Source organism: Tetrao urogallus (assembly GCF_951394365.1).
Source record: "Tetrao urogallus genome assembly, chromosome: 7".
Taxonomy (NCBI): domain Eukaryota; kingdom Metazoa; phylum Chordata; class Aves; order Galliformes; family Phasianidae; genus Tetrao; species Tetrao urogallus.
In genome coordinates, this window is record NC_136820.1 from 51,522,600 (window position 1) to 51,550,347 (window position 27,748).

The following is a 27,748-nucleotide window of genomic DNA, read 5'->3' on the forward strand; positions in this document are numbered from 1 at the left end:
GCCCGCTGCGTGTCCTAATGGGAAAAGTCCCCCGGAGCCGGGCTGGAGCCGCCGCCGAGGCCGCCCCCTCCCCCTCGCCCCCAGAATTTACCATCCCCTGCGCCCAGGAGGAGCGGCTGCAGCTCTGCTGCGAAAGGCCGGGACGTGTTTTCAATTTGCCTCCCGCTTATCTCGGGTGTTTGGACAGAGAGGTTTAAAAAGCGGGATTTTCTGTCCCCGCAGAGTAAACACGCAGAGCCCGGCAGCGCAAACTATTTCTGGCTTATCAGTGGAGGAATGCAGCAGCTGAGGCCGAGCGCGAGTGGGCCGTCAGGAAGGCCCTGAAGGGGCCCCCTCCCCACTCCGCGCTATTAGAAGTGTGAGAGCCCAGCAGGACTCAGAGGGGAGAGTTGGAGAAAAAGGCAGAAAAGGGAAAGAAAGAGGAAGAGAGAGAGTGAGAGAGGCTGAGCAGACCCCGATGGCTACAGACGAAGTTACAGGAGGGGCTCGCAAAGCTACGAAAAGCAAACTTTTTGAGTTTCTGGTCCATGGGGTGGTGAGTCGGGAAAGTTAGCGAGCTGGTTGGCTCCGAATCGAGGGATGAGTGGAGAGCGGAGGCTGCGCCGGGCTGGAGCGGCCCCTGCAGCGCGCTCGTGGGGCGCCGCTCCCCGCCTCGCCCGAGAGCCGCGGGGCTGCCGGAGCACGATGTGACCGATCCGTTGCTATAAGGCTTTGTCTGGGGGGTTGCGTGCTGTGATTGCTGCTTTGATTCTCCATGCTTGGTGAATGGCATGCTTCTGAGCCTCGTCACGGTGCGGGATCTGCACCGGGTCTGACCCAAACGGGCTTGTAGGACACTTTGTTCTGTAAGCAAACTTGTGTTTTGAAAAGCAATTCTGATGCTAGTCCGATGCGGCCGTGTGCTGCTGCCTCTGGTTCTCGTCTCCAGCCTGGGCTCTGATGTATCCTCTGGCTACTTAACAGGTGACTTTCAGGGGCTTGGAGAGATTAGCGCTGCAGATCTGTGCCAGTCGATGGGTGCTCACCCACGAGGGAACGCCAGGTTGCCGTGCTTAATTAAAGGAATCGCTCAGGTCTTTAAAAAATCACCAGCTTTTGTTTAAGGAATCAGGTCTTTGATCTCCATTTAAGGGGATATGCTAACCTTGTTTTGCTGCCAGCAGAAACGATGTTCTTTAAATGACTGATGGTTGGAAGCGACCACCATTTATAGCATTTGGATTCCTTGTGTTGATACACTTTTGACGAAATAAGACCCAGGAAATGCCGATGTTGTTCAGATGGAGACAGTCCCTGCGTGTTTTCTCTCTTGAGCATTCTGGCGCCTTCTGTGACACCTTTTTGAAGACATCTGCTGGGCGTTCCTGTACAAAGGAATCTCGGGAGCTCACTGCAGGCCTCTGGGTTCTCTCCATTACTCAGGCTAGCTCCAAATGTATTGGATCTAGCTTGTTTCCTGCAGAGCCTGGCTGTGATGAGCTTGCAGGGTGAAGGACTTTTAGATGGCATTCTGTTCTTTGAGAGCAGTGAGCAGGCAGTGTGGTGCCGATGTACATCAGCAGTCTGTTGCTGGATGGCAGATACGACAGAAGCAGGTGTGCAGATCTGTGGCAGTAGCTGTGCTATGGACATGTGAGTTCATTCAGATGGTCTGGCTCAGGGTGGCCGTAGCTGGGCGGACCGTGGGCATCCTGGAAGGGCTGTGCACGTGCGAGGCTGTTTCCTTTCCCAAGGTTTCTATCGGCACAACACTGCTCTTCCTTTGGTATCGCAAAGAGTTGCTGAGATAGTTGGATGAATCTGCTTCTTCCCCGGGTAGATATGAAAGGAGCCTGCCAGCCTCTTATGCATGAGCAGTGTTAATTCATACCAGAATTAATGCAGCAGAACTTGTTTCCGTTACTTGTTTGGATGCTAGAGAAGTCTGACTTGTCTGCACGGGCTGCTTTGCCACCAGCGGCGTCTCACTTGCTGTCTGCACTGCCTGAGTACCTGCATCTGTTCACTTGTTACCTTTCCACTGCCTGTCAGTGGGAACAGAGTTTCTTGTCCGGCATTCCTTGCCCGAGCTCCTCTTGTAGGACCCTCTGCATCCCTCCTTGATGATTTCCTTTGGTTATGCTTTTGCTTCCATGCTTGTTCTTCACTTCTAGTTTCTTCCTGATCTCAGGTTCATTTTGATCAAAACAGGCTGAGGCAGTCAGTCTTCCATTGCTTACAAAAGACCCAACGTTTCAACTTCATTTACCTGTTTACGTATCCTATGAAATAAAGGCGCTCCCCTGGGCGCACGTACTGCGGTCTCATCACCGCACGGCGAGTCTGCATCTGAATCAATTCCTTCAACATTCAAGAGCAAACTTTTCCCGAATGCCTTGAAATCAGGCTGTTCCCCCACTATGTCAGGGAAAATCTCCTCTTCAGATTATTAGTTGTTTATTCTCTCCTTGGCAAAATTATCTGTTTTGATTATTACAGGTATTATTATTGTTATTGCCTCATTTTTCAAAAATAGGGGTATTAGACAGAATGTTGTGAGAAAGATTTTTGCTGTTTGAACGATTAAATAGAAAGGAGAATTTTGCAGTATTTACTGAGAGCTGTTGGGTTTTGGGTTTATTTGATCTTTCTGAAAACATGAATTCCTTTGCTAAGGTCGCTTCGCCCTTTGCTCTCCTGTGTTCCATCTTGCCTTTGTTCTCCGCCATGCTGCCGGCTCAGGAGGTCTCTTCTTCCTTTCATGTCATGCAGATGGGGTCCCTCTGCAGTGTCAGAGCCGGCAGCGGTCAGAAGCCTCAGGTGTGACACTGCGTCCTGCCGGAGTCATTTGTTACACCTCTGCTGAGCGGTTCTTCTTGTCAAAAGGCCGCATTTCTGCCCGTTGCTCGTTAGATTTCCCTCACTCCCGGGCTGTGGATCAGGGCCTTACACACCCTATCTGTGGGAAGAGGGATTTTTGCACAGGCTTCATCATCCTTCGCTGTCATTTTTCCCCCTCTGCTCTATTTCCGGAACTTTTATGGATAAGTACAGCTTTAATGACCTCCTGCACGCTTCTATGTTTTTTATTGGTGTGTTTTGGACATTTTGGGCTGCCTTTATGACATCTCCCTCTGGGGATCTGGTTGTTTTCAACTCTTCTGACCCAAACCAAATTATTAATCTTCGTGCTGGGTGCTCCTCGGTTTCTGTCCTGGAGGCTCTACGTCAGCCTCTCTGTCGGCATCCCTTCACTGGATGTTATCTTTGTCCTTTGTCTTTTTTTTCCTCCTTTCTTTCTCGAATAGGTATCTTCACGTAGAGCCTTGGGAAGATCCGTGTATTTTGTCAAAGCTCTTGCCCAGACTTGTGTCCTTTTGCGACTCAATTGCAGAAATCCTCTCCTCTCTGGTGCTCGCACTGAGGCCTTTGCAGTGTTACCTTCACACGGCACGCAGCTGAGGGGTTCGTTTTCTTGTGTGGTTGTTCCGACCCTTTTAAATCTGTTTCCCTGTCCTTTCTCTGTGCCCGCTTTTTCTTCCTTCCAAAACGAGTCTTTTTGAATTCCGTGCACAAGCTGTGCCTATAGAAGACCATGTCTGTTTCTTGGCTATTGGGTCTTTTCTGTATTTACCATATACTTCTCAGTTCACATCACCTTCTTTGTATAGGGATCTAGTTCTTTGCTCTCTGTGTCGTGCTTGGGAAGCTCTTCCTCTTAACATAAGTCCTTAATAAGTCTTTTCTTATGGTTCCTGCTAATCTCTACACTTTAATAGTCATTATACCTCACTGCTGTTAATGTGTACAAACCCGTACATCACTTGTGTGACTCCTTTTTTGATCCCCATTCTTACTGTGTGGTTGTTCACCTCTCGTAGAGTTTGACAGTAAGTTGAGGAGCTGTCTCACGTGAAACAGCATTTAGTACAGTGAAAGAAGGGTCTCAAAGCATACCATGATGTAAACATACTTAATACAGGAATTAAATAAGTAAAAATAGGTTAAAAGACACATCTGATGTCCCAAGGACGTATATGGAGTGTTTAATATTTAGTAAAGTTATGGAAAAAGGGGTGAGCAATGACTTTCATAAATAAATTTTACACCTCCTCGTACACTGCAGGGTGTAAATGAGCTGTGACCATCCAGGAGGAAGACTCAGGTGTCTTTGCAGGCTGCCTACTATGTGGCAGCAGCCACTGCTACTAAGAAAGCAAATAAATATTAACTTCATTAAGAAGTGGGACAGGGGGGTGGTGCAGAAGATGTTGTAAATCAGTTGGAATGTACTTAGAAGAATATATTTTTTTCATGTTGATGGTTTGCATGACAAATAAGCAAAAGGAGGAGTAACCCAGATGGCAGTGACAGTGGGAGGGCTGCAGAGTCTTCATCAATAAGAGGTTGTGGAACTCGCCGTGAGGGGCTTTGTAGGAAGTACGTGTGTGTTTTTTTCGTAATGCCTTGGGATGGAGATTGATGAGGAAAGCTGCAAAGTCTCCGTTGCTGGAGGCTGCAAGAAACTGGTTAAGGGAGTAAATGTCTGTCAAAGATGATGGGGGCTTTGGTGATGCTTTATCGAGAAAAGGAAGGACTGGATGACCTCAAGGATTCATATTTCAGTTTGGCATCAAAATGGTGTTTATTCTGTTATAATGGGGAGAAGTAGAGGTGTTTTCCCCAAATTGAATGGTGATTGATTTGATGAAGTAGATAAAAGTAATTCTTTCAGCTGAAGAAATCACTACAGAAGTAGTGATGTGAGGAGAATATTAGGTTTGAAAAATAACGACACAGATTTTGCTACTGAAAAATACCTCAGCATTTTTTTTATTATCACGGATTAAATACTATCTTGTCAGTGCCCAAACTCTAGAAGGGGTAGAAAGGAGCTTCATGAACAGTCATTTTTGAACGCTTTGTTCCACTGGCCTAATACAGGGTGCTCTGTGCTAGGATGTTGTCACAGCACAGTTTCTGGAACACAGGCACTGGTTTGCTGCATATGCATTTCCTGTTTTATTAAACAAGGAGATGTTTGGGTTGAGCTTAAGGCAGCCTGGGGAATTCAGCGTTTGTTTGGGAAGGTGCTTGCAGAAGCCTGGTAGAGTCACAACGTACAGCACTGTAAAGCAAAAGCAAGCTGCCAGCGGGACCAGAGGGCTGGTCTTCTCCTCGCTCCGAGCTTGGTGCAGAAAAGTTCACACGTAATCGAGAAAATCAAACCATCCTAATTCCTGATATGTCTTTAATAAGTAGTTCATGAGATTTTGAAAAATGAGCTTTTTAAAAATATTCACGTTGTCCGTTGCGAAAAGTTCAATGTGCTGATAAACAGAGGTGCAGGTGTGCGAACGGTGTGTGAGGTGTTCGAGTTGCTCTCCTGTTTCTTCCAAAAGAAACTGGAGAGACACGAATCCAGTCACACCGGGTCGTTGAGCCCCGCGTGCCCAGGCTCCTGGGGAGTAGCAGAAGACTGCATGGAAGCTGCAAGGCAAAAAATCAGCAGTACTGCTTCCAAATGCTCCGCGCTTAGTAGCTCTGGAGTTTTCCAGCCCAGAGAAATACTGCATGTTTAGTACCTCTGCGAATATTATTGATGGAGAGTAGTTTGCTGATATTTACTTGAACGCACGTAAGCGTCCAGCAGGCACAGCGTTCTGTGTCAGGAAACTTTTGCAGCTTATCTTACGTGAAGACGTGCCTTGTGCTAGCAGCTGTTAGCCGCTGTCTGGTTCTTATAAGGGAAGAGGCACTGAGGACTTGATCAATCTCCTCCTCCTCAGTGACGTTGCAGAGCTCTGCGCTCTGTCCCCTCCCTGAACCGCTCCTTTTACAGGCTGGAAAGCACATTCTGGCTGTTGTTCCTCACACCAAATCCATTCCATAGCACATTAGATCACTGCAGTGGATGCGATCTGATTTATTAAAAGTAGCGAGCTGATGGAACTCAAAGGCAGTGCATTGGGTTTGCTGGTTTCAGTTCCAAAGGCTGGTTTTTTTTGTTTGTTTTTGAACTGTTTGTATCCAAGTGCTTTGTTTGAGGTTTGATATCTCGTTCTTCTGAGCTCTGGGTGGGCATGCATGAAATAGATGTTCCCTGACCTTTGTCTTAAGTTACAATGCACAGTTCTGAAAATGTAGTGTTTTTTAAGTTAAAGATTTTTTGGATTGTTGTGCACATTTCTCAAAATAGATGGAACTTGGAAGTCACAGCTGTGGAACGCTTGGACCCTATTTCTAGGATGTGAGTGCTCTTGGGAAATGGAAGGTGAATATGGCAGTGAGCAATAAGAACGAAAATATAGATGCTTCTGCTTACTAAATTTGCAAAAGATTCGTAAAAGATATTAAAAACAGGAACCCATGTGAGGTCACATCTGTAACTATCGCAGGGCAGGGGAGAAGCTGTCCACAATTTCTTTTGTGGTGTGAGTCCATGTGGACTCATTCAGTAGGGCATTCTCTGCTGGGAAGCCATTTGTGCAGTCACCATTCCGTTGCCATGAGGCAGTATCACCTTAGCTAAATTTCTTAGCTGTTACGAACACTTCCAGTGACCTGCTCTTAGCTCGAGGCATCATCTGAACCTCTTCTTGCTCGTACCTGAAATAAATTAGCAGCTGCTGTAATGTTATGTTGTAAAGAAAGGCTGCCCAGACGAGGTAGCTCCTATTTTTAGCTTCCAAACTACTCTGGGATTTTTGTTGCTCTTGTGAAAATGTATCAATTTATTTCTTAACACGAGGCCCGTAGTTGTTCACTGCTTGCCATCAGAATCCTCTTACGTGGTACCAAGGTGGATAGTATTTGCTTTTCAGAACTGTAAGATCCTGTATGGACACTCGGCGCTGTATTGCACTGCAGTGACTTCCAGCTCTCTGTTTAGCCCCTTTCCAAACCTTCTGTAGGTGCCTTTGCTTTTCCTGACACTTTCTTTTCCTCGTACCCATCAGTTCTCCGTGTTTTTGTCCTCTCTCTGCGATTTTCAGACAGCAGCCCTCTTTTTATCTACATCAACATTTTGGCTGCTATGATGTTGATGATGCTTGAGGAAAGCCTTTGCAGTAGAAATTCACAGAAAAGCAGCTCTCCATTGCTGTCTCATTTCTTCCATCAGAAAGAAGTTCTCATCAAGAATGGCTTAGGTTGGAAGGGACCCTAAAATCATCTGCGTCCAAACCCCTGATGTGGGATGTGTTGTCAGCCAGAGCCCCATCCAGTCTGGCCTTGAACGCCTCCAGAGATGGGGCACCCACAGCCTGTGCCAGGGATTCACCACCTCTGAGTAAAGAATTTTTTCCTCGCATCTGACCTAAATCTCCCTTCTTTTGGTTTAAAGCCATTCCCCTTTGTCCTGTCACTATTGGACTGTGTACAAAGTTGCTCTCCCTCCTGTTTATAAGCTCCCTTTAAGTACTGAAAGGCTGCAGTGAGGTCTCCCCAGAACCTTCTCTTCTCCAGGCTGAACAAGCTCTGCTCCCTCAGCCTTTCTGAGCAGGAGAGGTGCTCCAGCCCTCTGATCAGCTTTGTGGCCTCCTCTGGATCTGCTCCCACATTTCTCTGTGCTGAGGGCTCCACATCTGGGCGCAGTACTCCAGATGAGGCCTCACAAGGGCAGAGCAGAGGGGCACGTCCACTCCCTGCCCTGGTGTCGCTCCTCAGCTGATGCAGCTCAGGATGCAATTGGCCTTCTGGGCTGCAAGTGCGTGCTGCCGGCTCAAGTCCAGCTTTTTGTTCATCAGGAACCCCAAGTCCTTCTCCGCAGGGCTGCTCTCAGTGAGCTTTTCCCCCAGTCTGTACACATCTAGGATTGCCCTGACCCAAGTGCAACTCTTCGTTGAAACTTGTCAGGTTCATGTGGGTGAACCTGTTCAGTTTTCAATTTCAGGCTTGTCCATGTCTCTTCGGATGGCATCCCCCCTCCCAGAAGTGGTGTCAGCTGCACCACTCAGCTTAGTGTCATCTGCAAACTTGCTGAGGGTGCACTCAATCCCGGCATCGATGTCATTGATAAAGATATTGAAGATGAGTGGTGTCCCCCATGGGTCAGTGCTGGGACTGATACTCTTTAGTATCTTCATCAATGACATTGACAGTAGGGTCAAGTGCACTCTCAACAAGTTTGCTGCTGACACCAATATGTGGGGTGCAGTCGATGCACCAGAGGAACCTAGATGAACTTGATCAGCAGGCCCATGTGAACCTCATGAGGTCTGACAAATGCAAATGCAAAATCTTGCACCTGGGTTGAGGCAGCTCTCACTACCAATACAAGCTGGGGGATGAAAGGATTGAGCACAGCCCTGCTGAAAAAGACCTGGGGCTACTGGTGGGCGGGAAGCCGGACATGAGCCAGCAATGCGTCCTCAGCCCCAAAAGCCAACTGTATCCTGGGCTGCATCGAAGGAAGCGTGGCCAGCGGGTCCGGGGAGGTGATCCTGCCCCTCTGCTCTGCACTGTGAGGCCTCACCTGGAGCACTGCGTCCAGATGCGGAGTCCTCAGTACGGGAGAGACAAAAAGGTCCACGCCAGGATCCAGCTGTGGTGTCCCTGTGCATTGCAGGGGAGTTGGAGTACATGGCCTTTGAAGGTCCCTTCCAACTCTAGGATTCTGTGATTCTGAGAACACCAATCCCAAGAGAGACACCTGCTCATCACTGGCCTCCACCTGGGCATAGAGCCATTGACCACAACGCTCTGGCTGCAGTTGTATCCAAATAATTCTTTATCCACTAAACAGTCAACTCATCAAATCTTCTCTCTCCAAGTTATAGATAAGAGTGTGGTGTTGAGCCATATCAAAAGCCTTGCAGAAGTCCTGGGAGATGACATCAGTTGCCCTTCCTTTGTCCACTGATGCTATCCTATCTTCATAGAAGGCCACCAGACTGGTCAAGCCTAATCTGCCCTTGGTGAAGCCATGCTTGCTGTTGTGGATCATCTCCTTGTCTTGCATGTCCTTTAATGTAGCTTCCAGGAGCGTGTGCTCCATGATCTTCCCAAGCACTGACGTGAAGTTCACTGGCCTGTAGTTCCCCAGGTCTTTCTTTATCCCTTTCTTAAAAATAGGAGGGACTTCACCTGACAGCTGTGACTTTCCATATGTGAGGGAATACAGCTTGGCCACATGAGGATGAGGGCAGAGGCAGAGACAGATCCTTATCCATAGGCAGTGGTACTTCACAGATCTCTGAAGAAATGTGATAGAACTGTAATACTCTTTAGTATTACGGCAACTTTTTTTTTATGTCAGTATTGTGAAAAATTCAATGCGTTGTCTGCTACTGCCTTCTCTTGCGCATGTGTTTGAGAGCAGAACAAGCCTTTAGGTAAGATAAAGTGCTCCTTCTACAACAGTTCAAATAGAGAAAGTGTTTCCATATCTTTTGGGTGCCTTGGGTTTTCGGTGGGGAGATGGCAGTTGCAGGAATAGTGCAGTATCTACATATGACGTAGGATACGAGAGTACAAGAAGTGAAGGGAAGGAGTGAGGCGCGTGAAGGGGTGCGATCAGATGAGCTGCCCGCGGCGCTGCAGCACTTGCTAGAGCTGGCTCCTTCTGTTTGGTCCTTTCAGTATTTCAATGTTTAACAAAGGAAACAGAAAGAAGTTCAAGGGTGTCAGACTTAGATCAAGAGTTGGCTTGGCTTGCTGACCTCATTCTCCAGTTTTTAAGGTGTTCTATGTGGAATCAGAACAGGGGGCCTGCAGTGTGATCCATGTGGCCAGTCAGTCTCCATGGGGAGTGAAACACGAGATGCCGGGATCTTCACTCTTCTGAATGACTGTCAAATGTCCCGGGATGATCAACAGGCAACAGCAGGCCCCCTTATTTGGAAGAAGGCCACAGTTTGTAGATTGACAGACAACGGAAAGATCTTAAATACAAGCTCAAGTGTGAAGCCTGTTCTGGGCCATTTGTTTCTACTGCATTTGTCTGGGTCAGAAAGTGGGAAAGGGGGCGGCTGCTGTGTTTCAGCAGTCTTTATAGCTCAATGTTTATGAGAGAAAATGTTTTCAGCTCTGCACAGAGCCTCCATTTTGCCTGTTTGCTGCCTCCTTCTGCTTCTGTGCTCAGTGGCCATACCCATACTCAATCCCCTATGTGAATACTTGCTGAAGCCTGGCTGGCTGGCTGTGCTGCGCTCTCTCCCCTCGACTTTCCCTCTCTGTCCAAACCAATTATAGCTCTGGTTCTTTAGTGATCATTCCCCTTCTTTCTTCCTTCCTTTTCCTTCAGGCATCCAGGCACAAGGAATATCTAAGACTTGTAATGACCCGGGAGGGCCCTGAGCTGGGGCTTTGGGAACTACGGAGGATGTGGGTTGCTAATTTGGAGATGCAGCTAAGCACTGTTGCTTGGGGTTTGCAGCCATAAGAGATGCTTTTTTACTGTAAAATGTAAGTTGGAGCATAACATAAGAGCAGCTTTTCTGGCTCAGAAAAGGTTCCCCTGGGCCTGCAATGCTACGTCTAACAGCAGCTGTAGCAGATGGCTCCAGTAGGCAGTGACAGGGTGCTGTACAAAGCAGCAGTCTCTAAACTCCTTTGGTCTTGCATTCCTATCGTTACTAATATGAACAGAGATTAAAAAAGAAACGAGGCAAAGATGAAATAATCTCAATTAAATAAACATTTTTAATGGTACAAAAAATCTTTTCTTCCAGCATCCCGCTGCACCCCTTGGGGTGCACACATCCCACTTCAGTGACCACGAGGATACTTTTCCCCCATACTTTTTCAGTCTTCAACTGCTGCTACCTCAGAGAAGTTTCTAAGCCAAAAATATTTTCTGTGTCTTTAACATCTCTTTGAAAAGTAGTTCCACAGACTCACTGCCCACTGTGTGAAACCACCCCGTTCTGTCTATGAACCTAACTCCTCGTGGGTTCCTCTGCTGGCTGTGGTTTATGCACCAGATGGGACAGTGAACAGTCAGTCTACATCTGCCCTCTCCAGGCTGCTCGTGATTTTGCAGAGCTCTTGAAAATGCCCTTAAGATTATTGTCATGATTTACTTTTACCTCATTAATGTTCTATAACCAATTATTTATCCATAATGGATGCTATGGCCTCATAGTTTCATGAAAAGAATCTGTAGAGAGAATCACACAGATTCACAGAATTGTAGGGGCTGGAAGGGGCCTCTAGAGATCATCCAGTCCAACCCCCTGCCAAAGCAGTTCCCTACAGCAGGCTGCACAGGTAGGTGTCCAGGCAGGTCTTGAAATCTCCGGAGGAGGCTCCACAGCCTCCCTGGGCAGCCTGTTCCAGCGTTCCGCCATCCCCACTGTGAAGAATTTCTTACATTTGTGCGAAACTTCCTGTGCTGCAGAGAGGGTTTGCAGAATCACATAATCCCAGAACTGTAGGGGTTGGGAGGCACCTCTGGAGCTCCTTTACTCCATCCCCCATGGCAGCTCTCTGCAGCACTCAGTTGCACAGTGTCCAGAAAAGTTTGGGATCTGCACAGGAGACTCCCCCACCTCTCTGGGCTCCGGTCCAGGGCTCTGCCACCCTCACAGCACAGCAATTCCTCCTCACGTTCAGATGAACTCCCTGGGCTGCAGTCTGCGCCCGCTGCTCCTCGTCCTGGCATTGAGCACCACCAAATGGAGCCCGGCCCCCTCCCCTGCCCTTCCCTTCAGGTCTCCATCGGCACCGCTCAGGTCCCTCAGCCTTCTCTCCTCCACACACGCAGCCCAGGGCTCTCCCAGGCCCCACCAGGAGCTGCTCCAGGCCCCACCATCTCCGCATCCTCCACTGGGTTCCTCCAGCAGTTCCCATCTGCCTGGACCTGGGCAGCCCAGCGCTGGGTGCACTGCTCCAGCCGTGTCCCCCCAGGGCAGGGCACAGGGGGGCATCACCTCCCACACTCTCTGCAGTGCATTCCAGGGCCCCATTGGCCTCCTTGGCCACCGGCACACCCTGCTGGTCCACAGTCAGCTGTGGTCAACTGCTGGTTGCCTGTCGGCCACCACGACCCCCAGGTCCTTCTCTACTGCGTTTCTTTCCAGCAGCTTGGCCTTCATCCTGTACTGATATTGCAGTTATTCCTTGTCACATGTAGGATTTTACACTTGCAATTTCAAATTACTTTTATGTATGATAGTTTTTATTTATATATTGGTTCAGATGTATGCAATGTGTGTGTGCATTGTGTATTTTCACAGATAGGTAAAGATCTCTAATAAATACTTTCATTCCTCTTAGAGTGAAACTAAAATCTTTCCGCTTTCCTGTTTTGAGGAAACAATTATTTTAATGGTGTTTTTCCTTGAGGAATATAAGCCTCAGTATGGCATCAGCTTTCCTGAGAGTCTTGTTCAGCATTAAGTTTGCAGTCTCACCTAAAGGGAAATTTCAGAGCATGGTGAAGTCAATGTAGATGTCTGGACTTTAGAATACCTGCAGGGGCTGCTGACAAAGTATCACTTTCTTTTTCTTCTTGATCAGAGACATGACCTTTTCTTAAGGGTTCTTGTCATATCATAAACTTGGGATGCTCTCCAGCATAGGTGGAGGCAAAGGCTTTCACTGGAAAATGCTTTACTGCAGTGCTTCCGTAGTTCAGCTCTGCCTGTTATAGTGTCCCTACTGATCACAGCAATCAGTTGGTCCATTCAAAATCTGCAGTACTGTAGAAGTCACAAAGCTTTTGCTTTGATTGGCATGTGGACTGCACCTATTTGAACCGCGTGTTGCATGCCGTGCCAGCTTTGGTAAGAAGGTAGAGCTGTCTGCTGTAAGCTGGCCTGAATGCTACTGACCACTGAGTGCTTTCCCATGTCCAGTCTTCTTCATCTCTGTTTCCCGTCCCCATTATCACTGTGTTCTGCTTTATGATGTCCAGGGAGTTCCAATTCAGATCTCTTGTGCTCTGTGTTGCTGCTTATATGTAAGGTTGGTAAAAATGGGGAACTTGCGGGAGCTGAGTGTGACTGTGTACAAATATTAATGCAGCTGGAGAAGCAGGGACCAAACTGTCTCTTTTTTTCTGTTTTGCTTCTTCCCTAGCGACCTGGGATGCCATCAGGAGCTCGAATGCCCCATCAGGGGGCTCCCATGGGTCCCCCAGGCCCTCCATATGTTGGAAGCCCCTCGGTGAGACCTGGGATGCCCCAGACTGTGATGGAAACAACGAGAAAACGTACTGCACCACAGCAGGTCCAACAGCAGCAGGTGCAGCAGCAAGTGCAGCAGCAGCAGCAAGCTACTCAGAACCGAACCAGGAGGTGAGTATTCCAGAAAGGAAGGGTGGGGAAAAAAACGAGGAAGAAAATCTTTATTTAGTAATAAGTAAGAGCTTTAAGATTGAATGAGACAAACCAGAAGATTTATATAGCATCAGTTTCTTAAAGCAGGAAAAAAAATGGTAAATTTTACTCCATACTTTGCTTAGGAATGGTCTCTAAAGACAATGACCTTTAATAAAGTCTGTTTCTGCTGATGAAATGCTTTCAGCTTGTGGGTGTATCAGGCTATAGAGCTGGCCATCACATTTAGCCCATAAAGTTAACGATCAATTCGTTTCTAATGTAATGCAATTATTGTGTAATTTGTTATCTGTTCTCTACGTTTCTCTAATTTCTGACTGGCTAACAAATTGGTTTGTAAACAAGAGACAAGTGGAAGAGATTTTTTTGTTGGTAATGTCCATACTTGATATGTTCACTCAGATGAGTGGTCATAAAACTTGCAATTTGCAGGTATTGCTGCGTTTAGGGATAGAAGTACCCATGGGAATTTTTCTACAAGAAAAAGAAGTTGTTTTTTTTTTTTTTAAGGAGCTTTCTTTCAATTATATGCATGCTTTGTACAGCGCTGATTACATTCTGTCTTAAATAATAATTTTCCAGTTTCTTTCTGCAACTGATCAGACCTTATCATACTTGTGTTCTGAGGCGTGAGCCAGTTCCTGATAGGGTGCAATCACCCAGGTTTGACTGCCTTTTGCAAGATTCCTGTGGGCATATATAGGATCATACAGTGTTCTAGTGGGGTCATCGTACCCGGCTTTATGTAAAACATGATTTCCTAAGATCAGTGCTTCGGGAGCCCTGCTCTACTGTATAGGCCTTGGGTCGGCAAGCCAGACTTGAGAATGCTTATGTCTTGGATGCATCTGGAAAGGACACAAGTCCTGAGAGAATTAATATATTAAGGTTCAACAAGATTAAATATAGAAGGAATGTGTGTGGGTGCAGCATGAGATGCATGTGCGTCATGAAGGCCTTGCCCATGCACTAGCAAAAATGTGCATTCCATGGCACCTCCCAGGAGATCCTCCAGGAAACTGCACACGAGAACGCGTAGCCTTCAGACAAATGGGATGGAGACAGCCTGAAAACTGCCACAGCGGGATGATGAAGTTAAACTTCAGTCACTAACCAGTTTCCAGGGATAATTGAAGAAGAATAGTTTGTTTCCTGAAAGTCAATGCCATAAATCACAGAAGGAAGCAGTTCCTCCCTCCCCGTTCTCAAGTTCAGTTTTTAATTTCTAGCAATTATCACCACTATTGTGAGCCCAGTTTACACCAATGCATGTTAGGTTCTCAGGGAAGTTTCTGTTCCTTTGCTGTACTGTCACTCCAGGCAGTGTTTTCAGTGTTTTCCCCTGGTTCATTCCCACCTCCCTGTCATTTCCCATTCCCTGAAAAACTTCCCTAGTTTTTCAGGCAGACTTTTCTGGAAAACGTTGAGTCCCATTCTGGGATTAATTGAGCCCCATGTTTCATGGCAATAAAGGGCCAAGAAAGTGTAATTTTCCTTTCTTTGCAGGTTTGAAGGTCAGAAGGCAGGTAAATCTCTTTTTTGTAACAGAGTCACGGAAAAGTTTTTAGAGCCAAGTTGTTGGGGTTTTGTCACGTTTGTTTTCGCTATTTAGCTGAAAGCCTTTGGGGTTGCTGTGGGTGCATGTTGCACTTCCCTCTAGAGGATGGAGTTTGCTCCAGAATCTGCAAAGAGTTTCAGTGCAGTTTCGATTTTTGTCATTTGCAGGAGGTGTTGGAGATTTAAACCTCATGTTTAATGTTCCGGTCCCATTATTTCTGCACTTTTGAAAAAAGGACGTTGTTCATCTGTGAAATTGTGTGTGACTGCGTGCGTAAATTTTCTGCCCAAGGAAGGATGTAGTTTTCACCTCCAAGAACAAAGAGTTCCTCAGAGTTAGGCTTCTGTGCAGGAGGACTCTGGTATTTCAGGCCAGGCTTATTATTAGCAAAGGTGAGAAGGGAGTTGGCCACACTGGTGTGTGCAGAAGCAGCTTTGATGTGGACGAGGCTGACGACAGAATTCCCAGACGAAAGCTGTGTGGAAGGGCGTCCCGTGACGTAGCAGATCAGCAGCAGGCAGTCGTCTTGACCTCACTGGTCTGTGTCACAGATGGAGTGATTAACCTTCTGCTTAAGATAAAGGCTTCACAGCTTATGGAGGTGAAGAGTAAGGCTTGAATTTCTTCTTGGCCTTGCTAGAGAAAGTGAGGTGACAGTTTGATGGGAGCAAAAGCTTTTCAGAATCTGAAGGCTTCAAAATACAATGTATTTGGCAGTCTTCCCAGCAGTACCATTTCTGAGGCATATATAGATTTGGCTGTATGCGTGCGAACACAGGAGTGTGTTTAAAAGCATGCAGCCATAAATGTGCTTGTGTATGGGCACGGACGCATTGTGCATACGCACTACCAGCACACGTTTATCTTCTCGCATTGACATTCATAACATGAATGATGAACAAGCATGAAAACATAAACTGACAGCATTGAAAGTCATTCATTTCAGTGAAACGAGTGTATTTATGTAAGGGTGCATAAATACGTGTGTTTTCGTACACAAATGAACATTGCCACTCAATTTGGGACATAAATGAATGCATGCTCAGATCCATTTGAACAAGATTACATTCAGCTTAAGGCACTCACCTCTTCCTCGTGCGTGGACGTAGATATGTCTGTGCACACTTCCACACACGTGCTGTCCTTCGACATGCTCTTTCTGCATCCATGGATGGCATGTGCACACGTACTTGCATACACTGCTGCTCTGCACCGTAGAAGATGCTGTGATCAAAGAACTTGCGTACTTCTTTCCAAGATGCATAACAGACAGCCTTGATTTGTTCTTAGCTAACTACCTCCCCAGGCTGCTGAGAGAAGGGGTCCTAGGTCCCGGGCATGGGTGAGACCCTTTTGCTGATGCATGCACAGCTGTGCACCAGCATGTGGAGATGTCAGGATAATTTAGCAGGTGGCCTCGTTACTCCTAGATCTGTCACCATGGTAACGTGTTTTTTTCTTTAAAAAATGTACAGTGCCAAGAGGAGGAAGATGGCTGACAAAATTCTCCCTCAGAGGGTGAGTCGCTTTCATTTCCTATTCCCTTCACAATCAGTTCAGCATCTTAGCGTAATTAGAGGGATTTTATAAAATACTTTCACTTTTTGTTTAAAAATCTAATTAAAAAGTAAGTAGGCAGTGGGTGAAAGTCTGGAGAGCCAGGCTGGGGCTGGGGCCGGGGGCTGGGAGCGTGGGGTGCAGCCTGGCCTGTGTCATCCCCTTGTGCTGGGCTAGCTGTGCCAGCACTGCCACTTGCTGGATGGACAGTGCTGCTGGACTGTGAAGTACATGACTTGATGCTGGGGCCCTTCGAGGCTTAAAGATGTTTTTGATCAATTTTTAAGGCTGGTTCAGAGTGCAGCTGTGCTTGTAGGAGGTGGACTTGTTCTTAGTTCTCCCTGGCCCAGAACACCTGACAGCTCCTAATTTTTGCAGTTGCGTCTTAGAATCGATATAAACAGCAGAGTTCAACAGGCCTGTGTTATTCGGTTATTAATTCTCTTATCTCTGCAGATATGTCTATCTTTCAGTTGCTGAATATGCTTGATCCTCAATGCTTAAATCTTCCACTTCCTTTTTAAACACAAGGATTCCTCTTTCATTATTCCCAGGCTTCTCTGTTTCTGTCCCCTACTTAGTACAGTTCTCCTAAAACCTGGATGGTCCCAAAGGACAAGACCCTCAAGTCTTCAAAGCGCACACACTCATCATAAGGTAGTCCTGGTTTCTTTGGCTTCTGCTGATCTTTCTGGGCTCAGAATTCTTTTCAGAGGTGTGTAGCTCTCTTCTTCAAGTCTGCCTTTCAACTGCTGGTGTAAACCCAAACTCTACAGCAACCTCCAGATTCTCTTCTGTGACATTCCAATGGTGCCCAGTTACAACCAGTTGAAGAAACGAGCCCTTTTTGGTACACCTAATAGCAAATGTTCACTTCCTGTCACTCTGTGGCAGTACAGGCTTCATGAGTTAGCCATTCATTTTCTCATGCTGCTGTCTTGAAAGGAGAAGGCTGCGATGAAGTCCAGAGCTTTGAACTACTTGCAGTCTCCATGGTGTGTTAAAGCCTCATTCCTTCTTAGGGTCTGTACTTTCTTAGAGTGAAAGCCACATTTCTTGTCTGTCTCACAGTTGTTTTTCAGAGACAATCATCCTTTATGGATGGCATTTTAAACATATGAATACTTAAAAGCTTAAAAAGAAAAAACTTAAAAGAGGTAGCCAAACTTCTCTGGCAATAGAAGACTTAACACCTCTTTATCAAGTCTGTGATAAGTTTTAATGGATGGAGCCTACCCTTCATATAAGTCAAAAAGCTGCACCAGTGCTTGCACCATTCAGAACCACGCTGTCACCAAATCTTTCTCTCTTTCATTACCTTTGTTACAGCCAGCCAGTAATTTTAACTGATGCAGTAATAAGACAACACAAATTGCTAGAGTCCTGTCAGTAATGGAGTTCTTATCAGTGCAGTTGAAACGATGGTATCAGTGGTATGATTTTGTGTCTGGACTAAAGTACTTCTTTAGGCACAGTCAAGTGTATCAGAACCTCCTGATTCTCACCATTCAGGAGACAGCGAAATGCTGTGTAAATCAGCCTCCTGTCAAGTGGAAGATTTACACTGTGGATAAGGAATGAAATGAAACAGGGTAAAAGTTCCAACTTCCCAAATCTACTTCTGGAGTGATTTTCAGCCAGTCAGCATTTTTTGCTGCAGGCATTCTGCAGACTCTTCCTTGTGTTTCCTGGGAACTGTGAACTGTTCTATTAAACACATTTTACTGCTGAGAACTCTTATGTAATAGAGAGGGGGGTGAGTCCTCAGGGTCAGTTGCTGAGCGGGCCAGGCAGCTGCATGGCTGACCAGCGGCGGGACTTCAGGTCCTGTACCAAGGCTGTGCCTGGGCTGGAGCCTGCTGCTGGCTGCCTGGGGCTGCTTTTCTGCTGCAGTGCAGCTGTTTGACATGAGCTTAATTTCATGTAGGTATCACTGTACAAGAACAGTGCAGCCTACCAAACTGCTGCACACAGGAAAATATGAGGGAATGTAGGGAACTTCCTGTCACATCCAGTCTTGTTCACTCTGTCATAGAAGCCATCGCACGCAATTTCTGCCTCAAGATTAATTAGCTTCCTTACTTCTGAGGTATTTCAGATTTGGCAGCTTCTCCTCCACACTTTTTTTTGGTTGTTGTTAGGCTTAGCTAGGGCAGTGCTTTTAGTTTTCCAAATACAAATGGCTCCCTGTGTTTCTAATCCTCACAGTCCTTCATTATGTCTATTCTGGGCTAAATTCACATCTTTTAAACTTCTTTTAATTTAATTCTTGGGAAACCAGAACTGTACATATTGTATCACCAATACTTGAAAAGCACAGAGGCATTTTTATGTCCACTGGAAAGAGCAAGTGATGCCCATTAGAATTAGATTTTCTTTTTTTACAGCCTTTCCACATGATATAGCATATAGTCATTCTATGATTGACTAATACAAGTATTTCTGTTTTTGCAAGTGATGAATTCCCATGTTAGAGCAGGAATTATTGGTACAGACTTCAAGGAGCATGATCCTGTGCTTTGTAATGTTATATTTCATCCCACTTCTACTGCACATTTCTAAGCTTCCTTACATCCTTTATCATTAAGTTTTGTTTTGTTAGTATACTTCTTTTTTTTTTTTTTTTTTTTTTTTTTAAAATGCTAGAGCTATTAATACAATTACATGAATAAAATTGTTTTCAACACCAGTCCATGGAATACTTTCTGCTTTTTTTTTTTTTCCATGCCACTTCTTTACCACATCATTTTTGTTCTAATGCCCACCTTTTCAGTCTTAGTAGCTCTTCCCTTTATGACTGCATGTTAAATGCTTTACTTAAATGAAGTAGACTGGATCTGCTGAGTACCTTTTGTCTAAAATGCAGTTTTAATGAACAGAAAGAGACTTCATGAAGTGTAGGCTGACATACTGTAAAATAACAAGGTTTAGAGTTTTTTTTGTGTGTTCAACGTTGATTACAGTTCCGTGCTGCAGCATATGTCATATTGTGTTTTCTTTACACCTGGATCCTTTCTTTTTTCTCAGGTCATTAATACCCTCATTCATTTTCAGAGCAGTTCGTAGGCATCTTCATTCATAGAGGCGTGTGCAGGTATCACCAGCTGACGTGGCCTTTGTGACCTGAGTCTATAAGGCGCGCTTCAGTTTTGAGCTCCGGCCACAAGCTGCCCTTTGGGAAAGGACCGCACATCCGACGGCTCTTCTGTCTTCCTTCCGGCCACGTCTGCTCATTACTTCTGGTCACTGTCTGTCTTTTCCTTAGTTGGGAGTCATTATGTACTTCTCCAGACACTGTCACTGTGATTCACTGTTCTGTTCTTCAGCTTTTATGCCTACTCACTCTGATGCAACAAGCTCCACTGAAAATTCTTCTGTCTCCACAGCTGTGCATCTCTTTTCCCTATTTAGCTTGCTGAGTGGAGTGCAACTTTAGAACAGGAAACTATGCCTCCCTCATCTCACTGCTCACTGTTAGTTACTGTCTTTCTCAGTGCTTCCCAGATTCTTCAGAGAACTTCTTGTCTAGCTGTGTTGGTGGGTTTTGATGCAGCTGTCCTTTTTAATCCTCTCTTCTTCATTCTCCTTTATAAACAGTCAGCTCCTGCTGCTGTTCACTGACCGCTGCAAGGGATTCCTCTGCTCTGCTCTCATACTGTGATAGCTGTCCTGTTGTTTTGTGGTTACTGCATGACTGTTGTCCCCTTTTTCTCCACCTCTACCAGGATGAAGTGAGACGTCTGGATCTGCTATTTGTTCATAAGGAAGAAATGGCAATCTTAGCAGTAGCAAAGATGAAATAATGAAGTGGAATTGGATCTGTGACCAAGAGATGGTAGTGGATGGATTTCATTTATCTTGGCTTTTGCAAATTTTTCACTTTTCCCCATTATATTCTCATATTCAAGTTGATACATTCTGGTGTAGTTAGGTGGACAACCATACAAGTTAAAATACAGTTGGATGATTGTTCTTAGAGAATAATGTCCAATGGGTCACACAACCCATTGTGGAAGACAGGGATAAGCCAAGTATCACAGGGATCTGTCTTAGCAGCTGTTCTGTTAAGCACCTTTGTCACTGACCTGGAGGAGGCAGTTGATGTGCGTGCTGTATTATGCTGGGCTGTGTCAGCCTGAGCGATGCCATCCTGTCAAGGAAAGAGGCTATTCCCTGCTATGCCATACTTGTGAGACTGCACCTGAACTTCTGGACACAGGCCAGAAAGAAACTGGAGTGAAGCCCACAGTGGGCCACGTGGGCCAGGGTGGAGCACATGTCTACCAAGAGAAGCTGCGAGATCTGGCTGTCGTCTCCATCGTTCTTTTTTGGTTTTGTTTTTTTTTTTTTGGCATTAGATACCATTCAGGAATTCCCTGATTAACTCTGCTCATCTTTTGCCAGGCCTTCTCAACTGTGCACACTGGTCTGGATTGTTCCCCTGTGCTTTGAAAAGACTGTCCTTGAAGGTCAGCCCACCTCCCCTGAGCTCCTTTGTCCTTTGGGGATCGCTGTCATCTCATGGAATCCTTCTGAGCAAATACGTGAATATGCCAAAAGCTGCTCTTCTGAGGTCCTGATCTCGCTCTCTTTCAGAGCATCCCAAACTCCACTATCTCATTCTTTTTCTGCAGCCGGGGCTGCCTTTAATCTTCGTATCCACAACCAGTTCTTCCTTCCTTGTTTGTAATCGGTTCAGCAAAGCACATCATCACCTGCGTTAAGAAGTTGTCATCAATCCAACCCAGAAATCTCCTTAGTGCTTATGCCTCGTGCTGTCCGTAGGAAGATGTCATGGTGGTTAAAGTCCTCCATAAGTATGAGGGTCTGCTACAGTGGAGCATTTTAAAGATGTTTCACAGGCTCTGTCTTCTCCTTGATCAGCTGGTTTGTAGGAGATGCATCCCACAGTGTCAGCTGCTTTAGTGCAACGCTCACCTTCTAGATGAGGCCTTTGTGTAGTGTGCAGCTGGTTCTCGTTGCCTTCCAAGACATCACATGCCAGTCATAGAAGCTCTCCCATGATGTTTTGGTTATCCAAAAAATAGTAGTGCTGCAACTGGATTTGTACTGGATTCTAGCACTGCTGACTTTGGATTCCATCTGCTTGTTTCACAAGCTGTGTGTATTTGTTGACAAGCACACGCACACTGCGCTGCCTTTACAAGGAAGTTGTGAGCCTTCCTCATTATGCTGGTCCTGCTCACTGTCCTCATCACCACAATTCTTTTTTGCGCTATTTGGCAGCCGTCAATATAAAATAAGTCCATGGGAATGAAGGATAAAAGCGCAGAGATTAATAATGTGTTCTTATTATTTTAAAATTTTTGAAATATTTGAATTTTCACAATAGAAAGAAAAAGATCCTCAGCCCCTAGAAAAACCCTACCTTACTAATGTTAGTGCTAATTTGTTCCAGTTATCCATGTAATTATAAGAGAGGGATTTAGCATACATGCTTCAGACTATCAGATGATGAGTTCCTGCTGCTAGGTAATTTTTGTAGCTTCTTGAAATAGAAAAAGAGCAGAGTAGATAATTCAGGTCTTGAAGTACTCTTCACACGTTCATACTTAAAACTCTCGTACAAGAGAGAAAGCTTGCATGAAAAGCTATGAGCTTTTCAGTTAGGGGAAAATGCAAGAAGAAAATCTGTAGGTTGTGCAGATCCTTACCACAGATACACCAAGATAACTGAGCTTCAGCTACCTATGAAGAAAACAGAAAAATGAATTATGTACTGCTGGTCGCAGTTCAAAAGTATCTTTCTCTTTTTAAGCAATTACGTTAGAGAAACAAATCGAATTATTCTCTGTGATGTGCTGCTCCTGGGGCTTACCTTCGATTATTCTCTCATTCTTGAGGTAAAATTGGACAGGGTACGAGCTTGGATCATCACCGTGCTTCCACCAAAATATTCCAGTACTAGATTGAAAAAGACCATAAGAGCGGTCAAAACTGAGCCGAGTGAACCTTTGTTTTAGCTCAGCACCCTGCCTTCCCTGCGCTGCGCACTGCAGGAGAGGCACAGCACAGGTGTGTGGGCACTGCGGAACCGCGGCCTGAACCCCTGATTGACCACCTGAGGCCGGCGCTGGGTCGGCCCTGGGGCACAGGTGAAGGCGATTCACCTCTGCAGGAGGGCTGGAGCCTGGCTGCCCCCCTCCCAGGCCCATTTAAGAGCTGACTGCCGTCGGGGAAGGATCTCTGCTGGAGATCCCCTCTGCTGGGTTCTGTAGTGAGCCCAGGATATGGGTAAGCTTTGTATCTGTTCTCTTTTTGTTATTGTAATCTGCTTTGTCAAGCTCTCTTGTTTGTTTCTTGATTGTAGCATTTTTATTTTCATTGATCATACAACAGGAGAGTACATATAATTCTTCTCCCAAACAATTTTTTAACCTGCTGCCACTTGCATTCAGGTAATTACATGCATTATTATCTTTGTTAGCTAATTTTGGAGTGTGTGCTTTCTTAAACGATGGTTGTAGATGGAATAGGAAATGACTTTTCCCTTTCACATGGTAAGAGATGTAAAAACATGGAATAGAAATACTTACGGATGACTGTTGTTTCCACACACTTATTAGCAATTCCATTATGTCCTGTCTGTAGTAGTTTGAGAACCAGCGTGAGGAGTTGTACGGCAGCTGTAGCGCGTGCTTGAGCTGCAGGGCTGTGTGGGCGCTCCCTGCTTCATCCTGTGCCTGGAGTTCAGGAACTGACTGCTGTGACTCACAGGTAGAAGCCTGAAACCGTGTCCAGAGTTCTTTAAACAACACAGTACAGCATGATTCCTTTGCCCTGTGTTGAAGGAAGCTGAGGAAGCCTTTGCTCTCTGTGGGACAAGATAGTGGCATGGGGGTATTTTCTCATATGTCAAGGTTTATATTCGCTGTGGGGAGGAAATATTGCCTTGTCTTTATCCTGCAAGCTGTCTGCCAACTCTTTGATGCTTTCAGAGCGATGCTTGCTCTTTGTGCTTTGCTCCTAAAAATATTCCTGTTCTTTTATTATTTGATGGTTGGACTGGGTGATCCTGTGGGCCTTTCCCAACCTTGGTGGTTCTATGGTTCTATGATTATTCAGTTGATAGTAAGACTGAGTAGAATACGAGCAGCTAAAAGCGTAGTGATTCAGCTAAAGCTGAACAGAATTTCATGGAGTAAAAGCAAAGCATTTCTTTGGCTCCGTGGTTTCTGCTTTTCAAAAGAATTGATCTTGCTGCAAATAGTACAGGTGTTCTAGCATCTCAGAAGGAACGAACAAATAAATAATATTGAAAGAGACATTCATTTGATAGTCTTCATCAGTATAAATACAGTATGGAGTGATTGTTCATCCTGGAAATGAAAGGGATGAGAGAAAACTATTAACCTCTGAAAAATGTATGAGCAACATGGAGAAGGTTCTTAGGGAGATCCTGTCCACTGCTGCTCCAACCTTACAAGAAGACGACTTCAAATGAGACAAACAGATGGCAGGTTCCAAGTGAACGAAATGGATCGGTTTGCAGACTGTCCCTAGTTGTTCTGAAACACCATACCTTCAGCTATTGTAGCTGATAAAGGGCAGCAACTTTCAAATGCTGTCAGGGATTCAGTGCTGGGAGAGACTGATACCTGGGATGACTCGGTGCAGTAGTGCTGATGTCCTTGCAACACATAGTTAACATGTGTATGCACAAGATATGACCATAAAACAGGATGATTTTACTGGGAACCTGTTAGGCTCCCTAATACCAACAGGCGAGTGAACAGATGCCAGTTATGGCCAGCGCTGTGAGTCGTTTCCCCACTACTTGAAGGTTTGATGGCAGCATGTCAACATCATGGATCAGTTGTCGTTAGTAGCCCTTCATATGAAAGCAAAATGACTGATCTTGATCCAGAAGAAGCCTGGAGTTTTGTCTTGTGAAGTGAAATAGTTTTGTACACAGTATGCACGAAGTTGTACCCACACTCGGGAAGCTCTCTTGCCTTGGCATGTTTTTCTTTGCCAGGTATTTCTCACATACATGCTTGTGTCTTAAATGAAATTCAGACTGCAGACTTCTCATCTTAAAGCAAAACAGGAATACCAATTTGCTCTTAATTCTTATAGAACAGATAACTTTAACAGTTGAATATTTTAATTACGTAGCTGAAAGCTGGAGTATTATAAAAATTGACATGGCAGTCCAGTAGAGTATTTTTATACTTAATTAGAGTTTCCTTTTTTTGTGGTTTGCTTGCTTAAGTTATTCCTAATTAAGAACTGACCTTTTCTTGCAAGGGTATGTGTGTCTATTTCGAGACTCAGATCTGAAGTATTTGCTCATTACACACGAATGAATCGCGGAATGGTTCGGGTTAGAAGGGACCTCGGAGGTCATCAGGTCCAACTCCTTCCCCTGTTCAAGCAGGAGCTCTGAGAACAGCTTACCCAGAGCCGTGTCAGCATAGCTTCTGAACACCTCAGAGAAGAAGCATCTCTGCAGTATCTATGAGAAACCTGTGGCCAGTGCTTGGTTACTCTTACTGTAAAGTGTTTGCTGGTGTTCAGTGAGAATCCTGTATTCCAAGTTGTGCCGATTGCCTCTCGTCCTGTCGCTGGGTACCCTACTGAGAAAAGCCTGTCTCCATCCTCTTTGCACCCTTCCTTCAGGTTTTTACAGACATTGATGAAATCCCCCTGATCTTTCTCTTCTCCAGACTGAATAGTCCCAGTTCTCTCAACCTGTCCTTGCAGGGTGCTCCTGTCACTTTGTCACCTTCGTGGTTCTTCACTGGACTCTCTGCAGGATGACCAGGTGTCTGTTGTACTGAGTAGGAGACTTCTGTCTCTTTCTTTCTCCTAACCTACTTCTATCACATTCTCTGCTAACCTTTCTGGAATAAGGTGAATAAAAAGGGATTTTCTTCTTACAGTTAATATGGCTTAGCTAATATATTAAATACCAGAAAAATTTAGCGAGAACTTAAGTTGACTCTGCATCTCTGGTCATATCAAAACTTAAACATTTAGGTCAGTTTCATGTTAGCTGAGAAGATATGGTAACAGTGGTGCCTTCCTAAATTGCAATTTTGACTGATCGTGGGATCCCAGAACTGTGGGAATTGGAAGGGATCTGCCAGTCCAGCTCCCCTACTAAAGCAGGTTCCCTGCAGCAGGCTGCACAGGAGAGCAGCCAGGTGGACTCAGAATATCTCCAGTGAAAGAGACTCTCCCACCTCTCTGGGCAGCTTTTTCCAGTGCTATTTAACACTCAAAGTAAAAAAGCTTTTCCTCGTGCTCCTGTGGAACTTCCCGTGTTCCAGTTTGTACCTGCTGCCTCTTGTCCTGTTGCTGGGCACCACCGAAAAGAGCCTGGCCTCATCATCTGGACTACTGGCCATTAAATATTTAATATTTTATATTAAAAATTCTGCAGTACAGAAAATCTGTTCAAACTAGTGGCACTTGGTCGTAGGGAGTCCACCTCGCTTGTCTCTCCCCCCCCAGGTCTTCTCCTCTCCAGGCTGAGCAGTTCTAGCTCTCTTTCCTCATAAAGGAGATGCTCCATGCCCCGCTAAGCGGTGCTTGAATATTACTTGCTTTTATTAAAACAACACAAATGCCTAATCTTCTATTTTCAGTATAGAGAGAACCTTTTTAGCTTAAGCAGGACAAATTTGAAGTACTGTGCATTTCCAAGAACTGTGGCTCCCTGGCTACTTGTAGCTAAGGCTCACTTGAAAAATCATCAGTGGCTCCAGCCTTGTGGCTCCAAAGTTCATCAGCTCTAATTCCACGTTCCCGCTTTTCGGTCGTGATTGCACTCTGCCGCTGAAACCTGCCCCGCTAGAGACTTACCGTCGCTGGGCTGACAGCTTCTGAGCTCATCCGTCCAGTGGCTGAGAGAGCATTACTGCTCTGGGCATGGCGCGTTCTTGCTTCCAACGCTTGGTGTTCCTTCCTTCCTTCTCAGATCCGGGAGCTGGTTCCTGAGTCCCAGGCCTACATGGATCTGTTGGCTTTTGAACGCAAACTGGACCAGACCATTATGCGGAAGCGTGTGGATATTCAGGAAGCGCTGAAGAGGCCAATGAAGGTATGTCAGAAAAGGCCTAGACTGATGTAAGGGGGAACGATGTGGTGCAGTGAACTTCCCAGCAAAGGCCCTGTTAACAGAGGCAGTTTGATATGAATCGCACGGAGCTCCTAAGAATAAGCAGCTGGGAAGCAATGTGTATGGAAAACTGGTGGAGCACATTTTGCGGATATTACCAGCTGTAACTTCTGAAAGTCTTTAATAAATGGAATATAGCTTATGAAAAAGAAATTCTGTTCGAAAAACTTTGTATTAGAATGACTAGAAAGAGGAATGGAAGAGTTTAGAGTGGTATAATGAGGAAGTACTTGACGTTCCATGTTAGTTTTCAGTCAGTATCTAAAACTGTGGAATGACAAAACATACGATGGGGAGAATTACTCGTGGAAAAATGTTGAAGATCTTGCAGAAATACATGCGTTTAAAATGCATATATTTAAAATTTAATATGCCTATAAAAGCATGATACATGTAAGAAAAGAATAAGTGAGTTTTTTTTAGGATTTCTACCAGATCGAGTTAGCACTTCCCATCATTTTTTCCTACTGAAATGATACTTTTGTCAGTTTTCCAATGCTGTTTCACTGAATCACAGAAAAGATTGGGTTAAGGTGGAACAGTGGAATGCATCTAGTTCAACTTCCTGCTCAAGGCCCCACTGAGGTCTAAAGATCTTGAAGGGTGGAAGCTTCACCGCCTCTTTAGAGCCACAGACTTAGAGCCTAATGTTGGCTTTGGGTTTTTCTCCATGTTGGAAGACTGGTTATTTTGGAGAAGGTTTTGAGGGAGGTGGTTCAAACGCTGTTGATTGGAGGCAGTGCATAGAATGCACGGAGCCTGTCTCTGTTTCCTTCATCTTGTGTGAAGAGCTGCGCTGTTGAAATGGGAGACATCTGTGGTGTTACTCAGAAGCAAGGCGGCCGTGATTCTGTCTGAGGCTGGTTGGGGCGCAGGGTGGAGGCATGAGCCACCTGCCAGCTCGCTTCACCACTGTCAGCAGCCCCTCCCAGCAGCCAATTCTTCCAGTCCTGCAGCTGCTTACAACAAGTTCGTAGCACTTGTGCGAAGCTGCAGTTCCTCAGACTAAGTAATTCACTCCCAGGTTCTCCATTTTTACATTCAGAAAGAGCCTGCGTGTCTGAATACAGTCAGAGTCTAACTGCCTCTCCCTGGTTTTGTAGATTTAGATTCTTTCCCTGTTTTCAAGTTTTGAGATGATTGAGGAATTGTTATCAGATTGTTGGCAGAAAGGAACTTGCAGTGTTTATGAAATGCTGATGTTTCTATGCTGTTCAGCATTCT

The 27,748-nt window shown here is 45.5% G+C and overlaps 1 protein-coding gene across 1 annotated transcript in view; it reads left to right on the forward strand.

Moving 5' to 3' along the window:
• Window positions 1-457: 457 nt before the first annotated feature.
• Window positions 458-27,748, forward strand: part of SMARCD3 (SWI/SNF related BAF chromatin remodeling complex subunit D3) — a gene marked incomplete at both ends in the record, with an annotated part of 56,816 nt that continues 29,525 nt past the window's right edge. Inside the window, 4 exons of the mRNA XM_079538516.1 lie at window positions 458-535; window positions 13,003-13,220; window positions 16,296-16,338; window positions 26,324-26,446. Coding sequence (XP_079394642.1) covers window positions 458-535; window positions 13,003-13,220; window positions 16,296-16,338; window positions 26,324-26,446 — 462 coding nt within the window. The remainder of the gene's footprint in view (window positions 536-13,002; window positions 13,221-16,295; window positions 16,339-26,323; window positions 26,447-27,748) is intronic.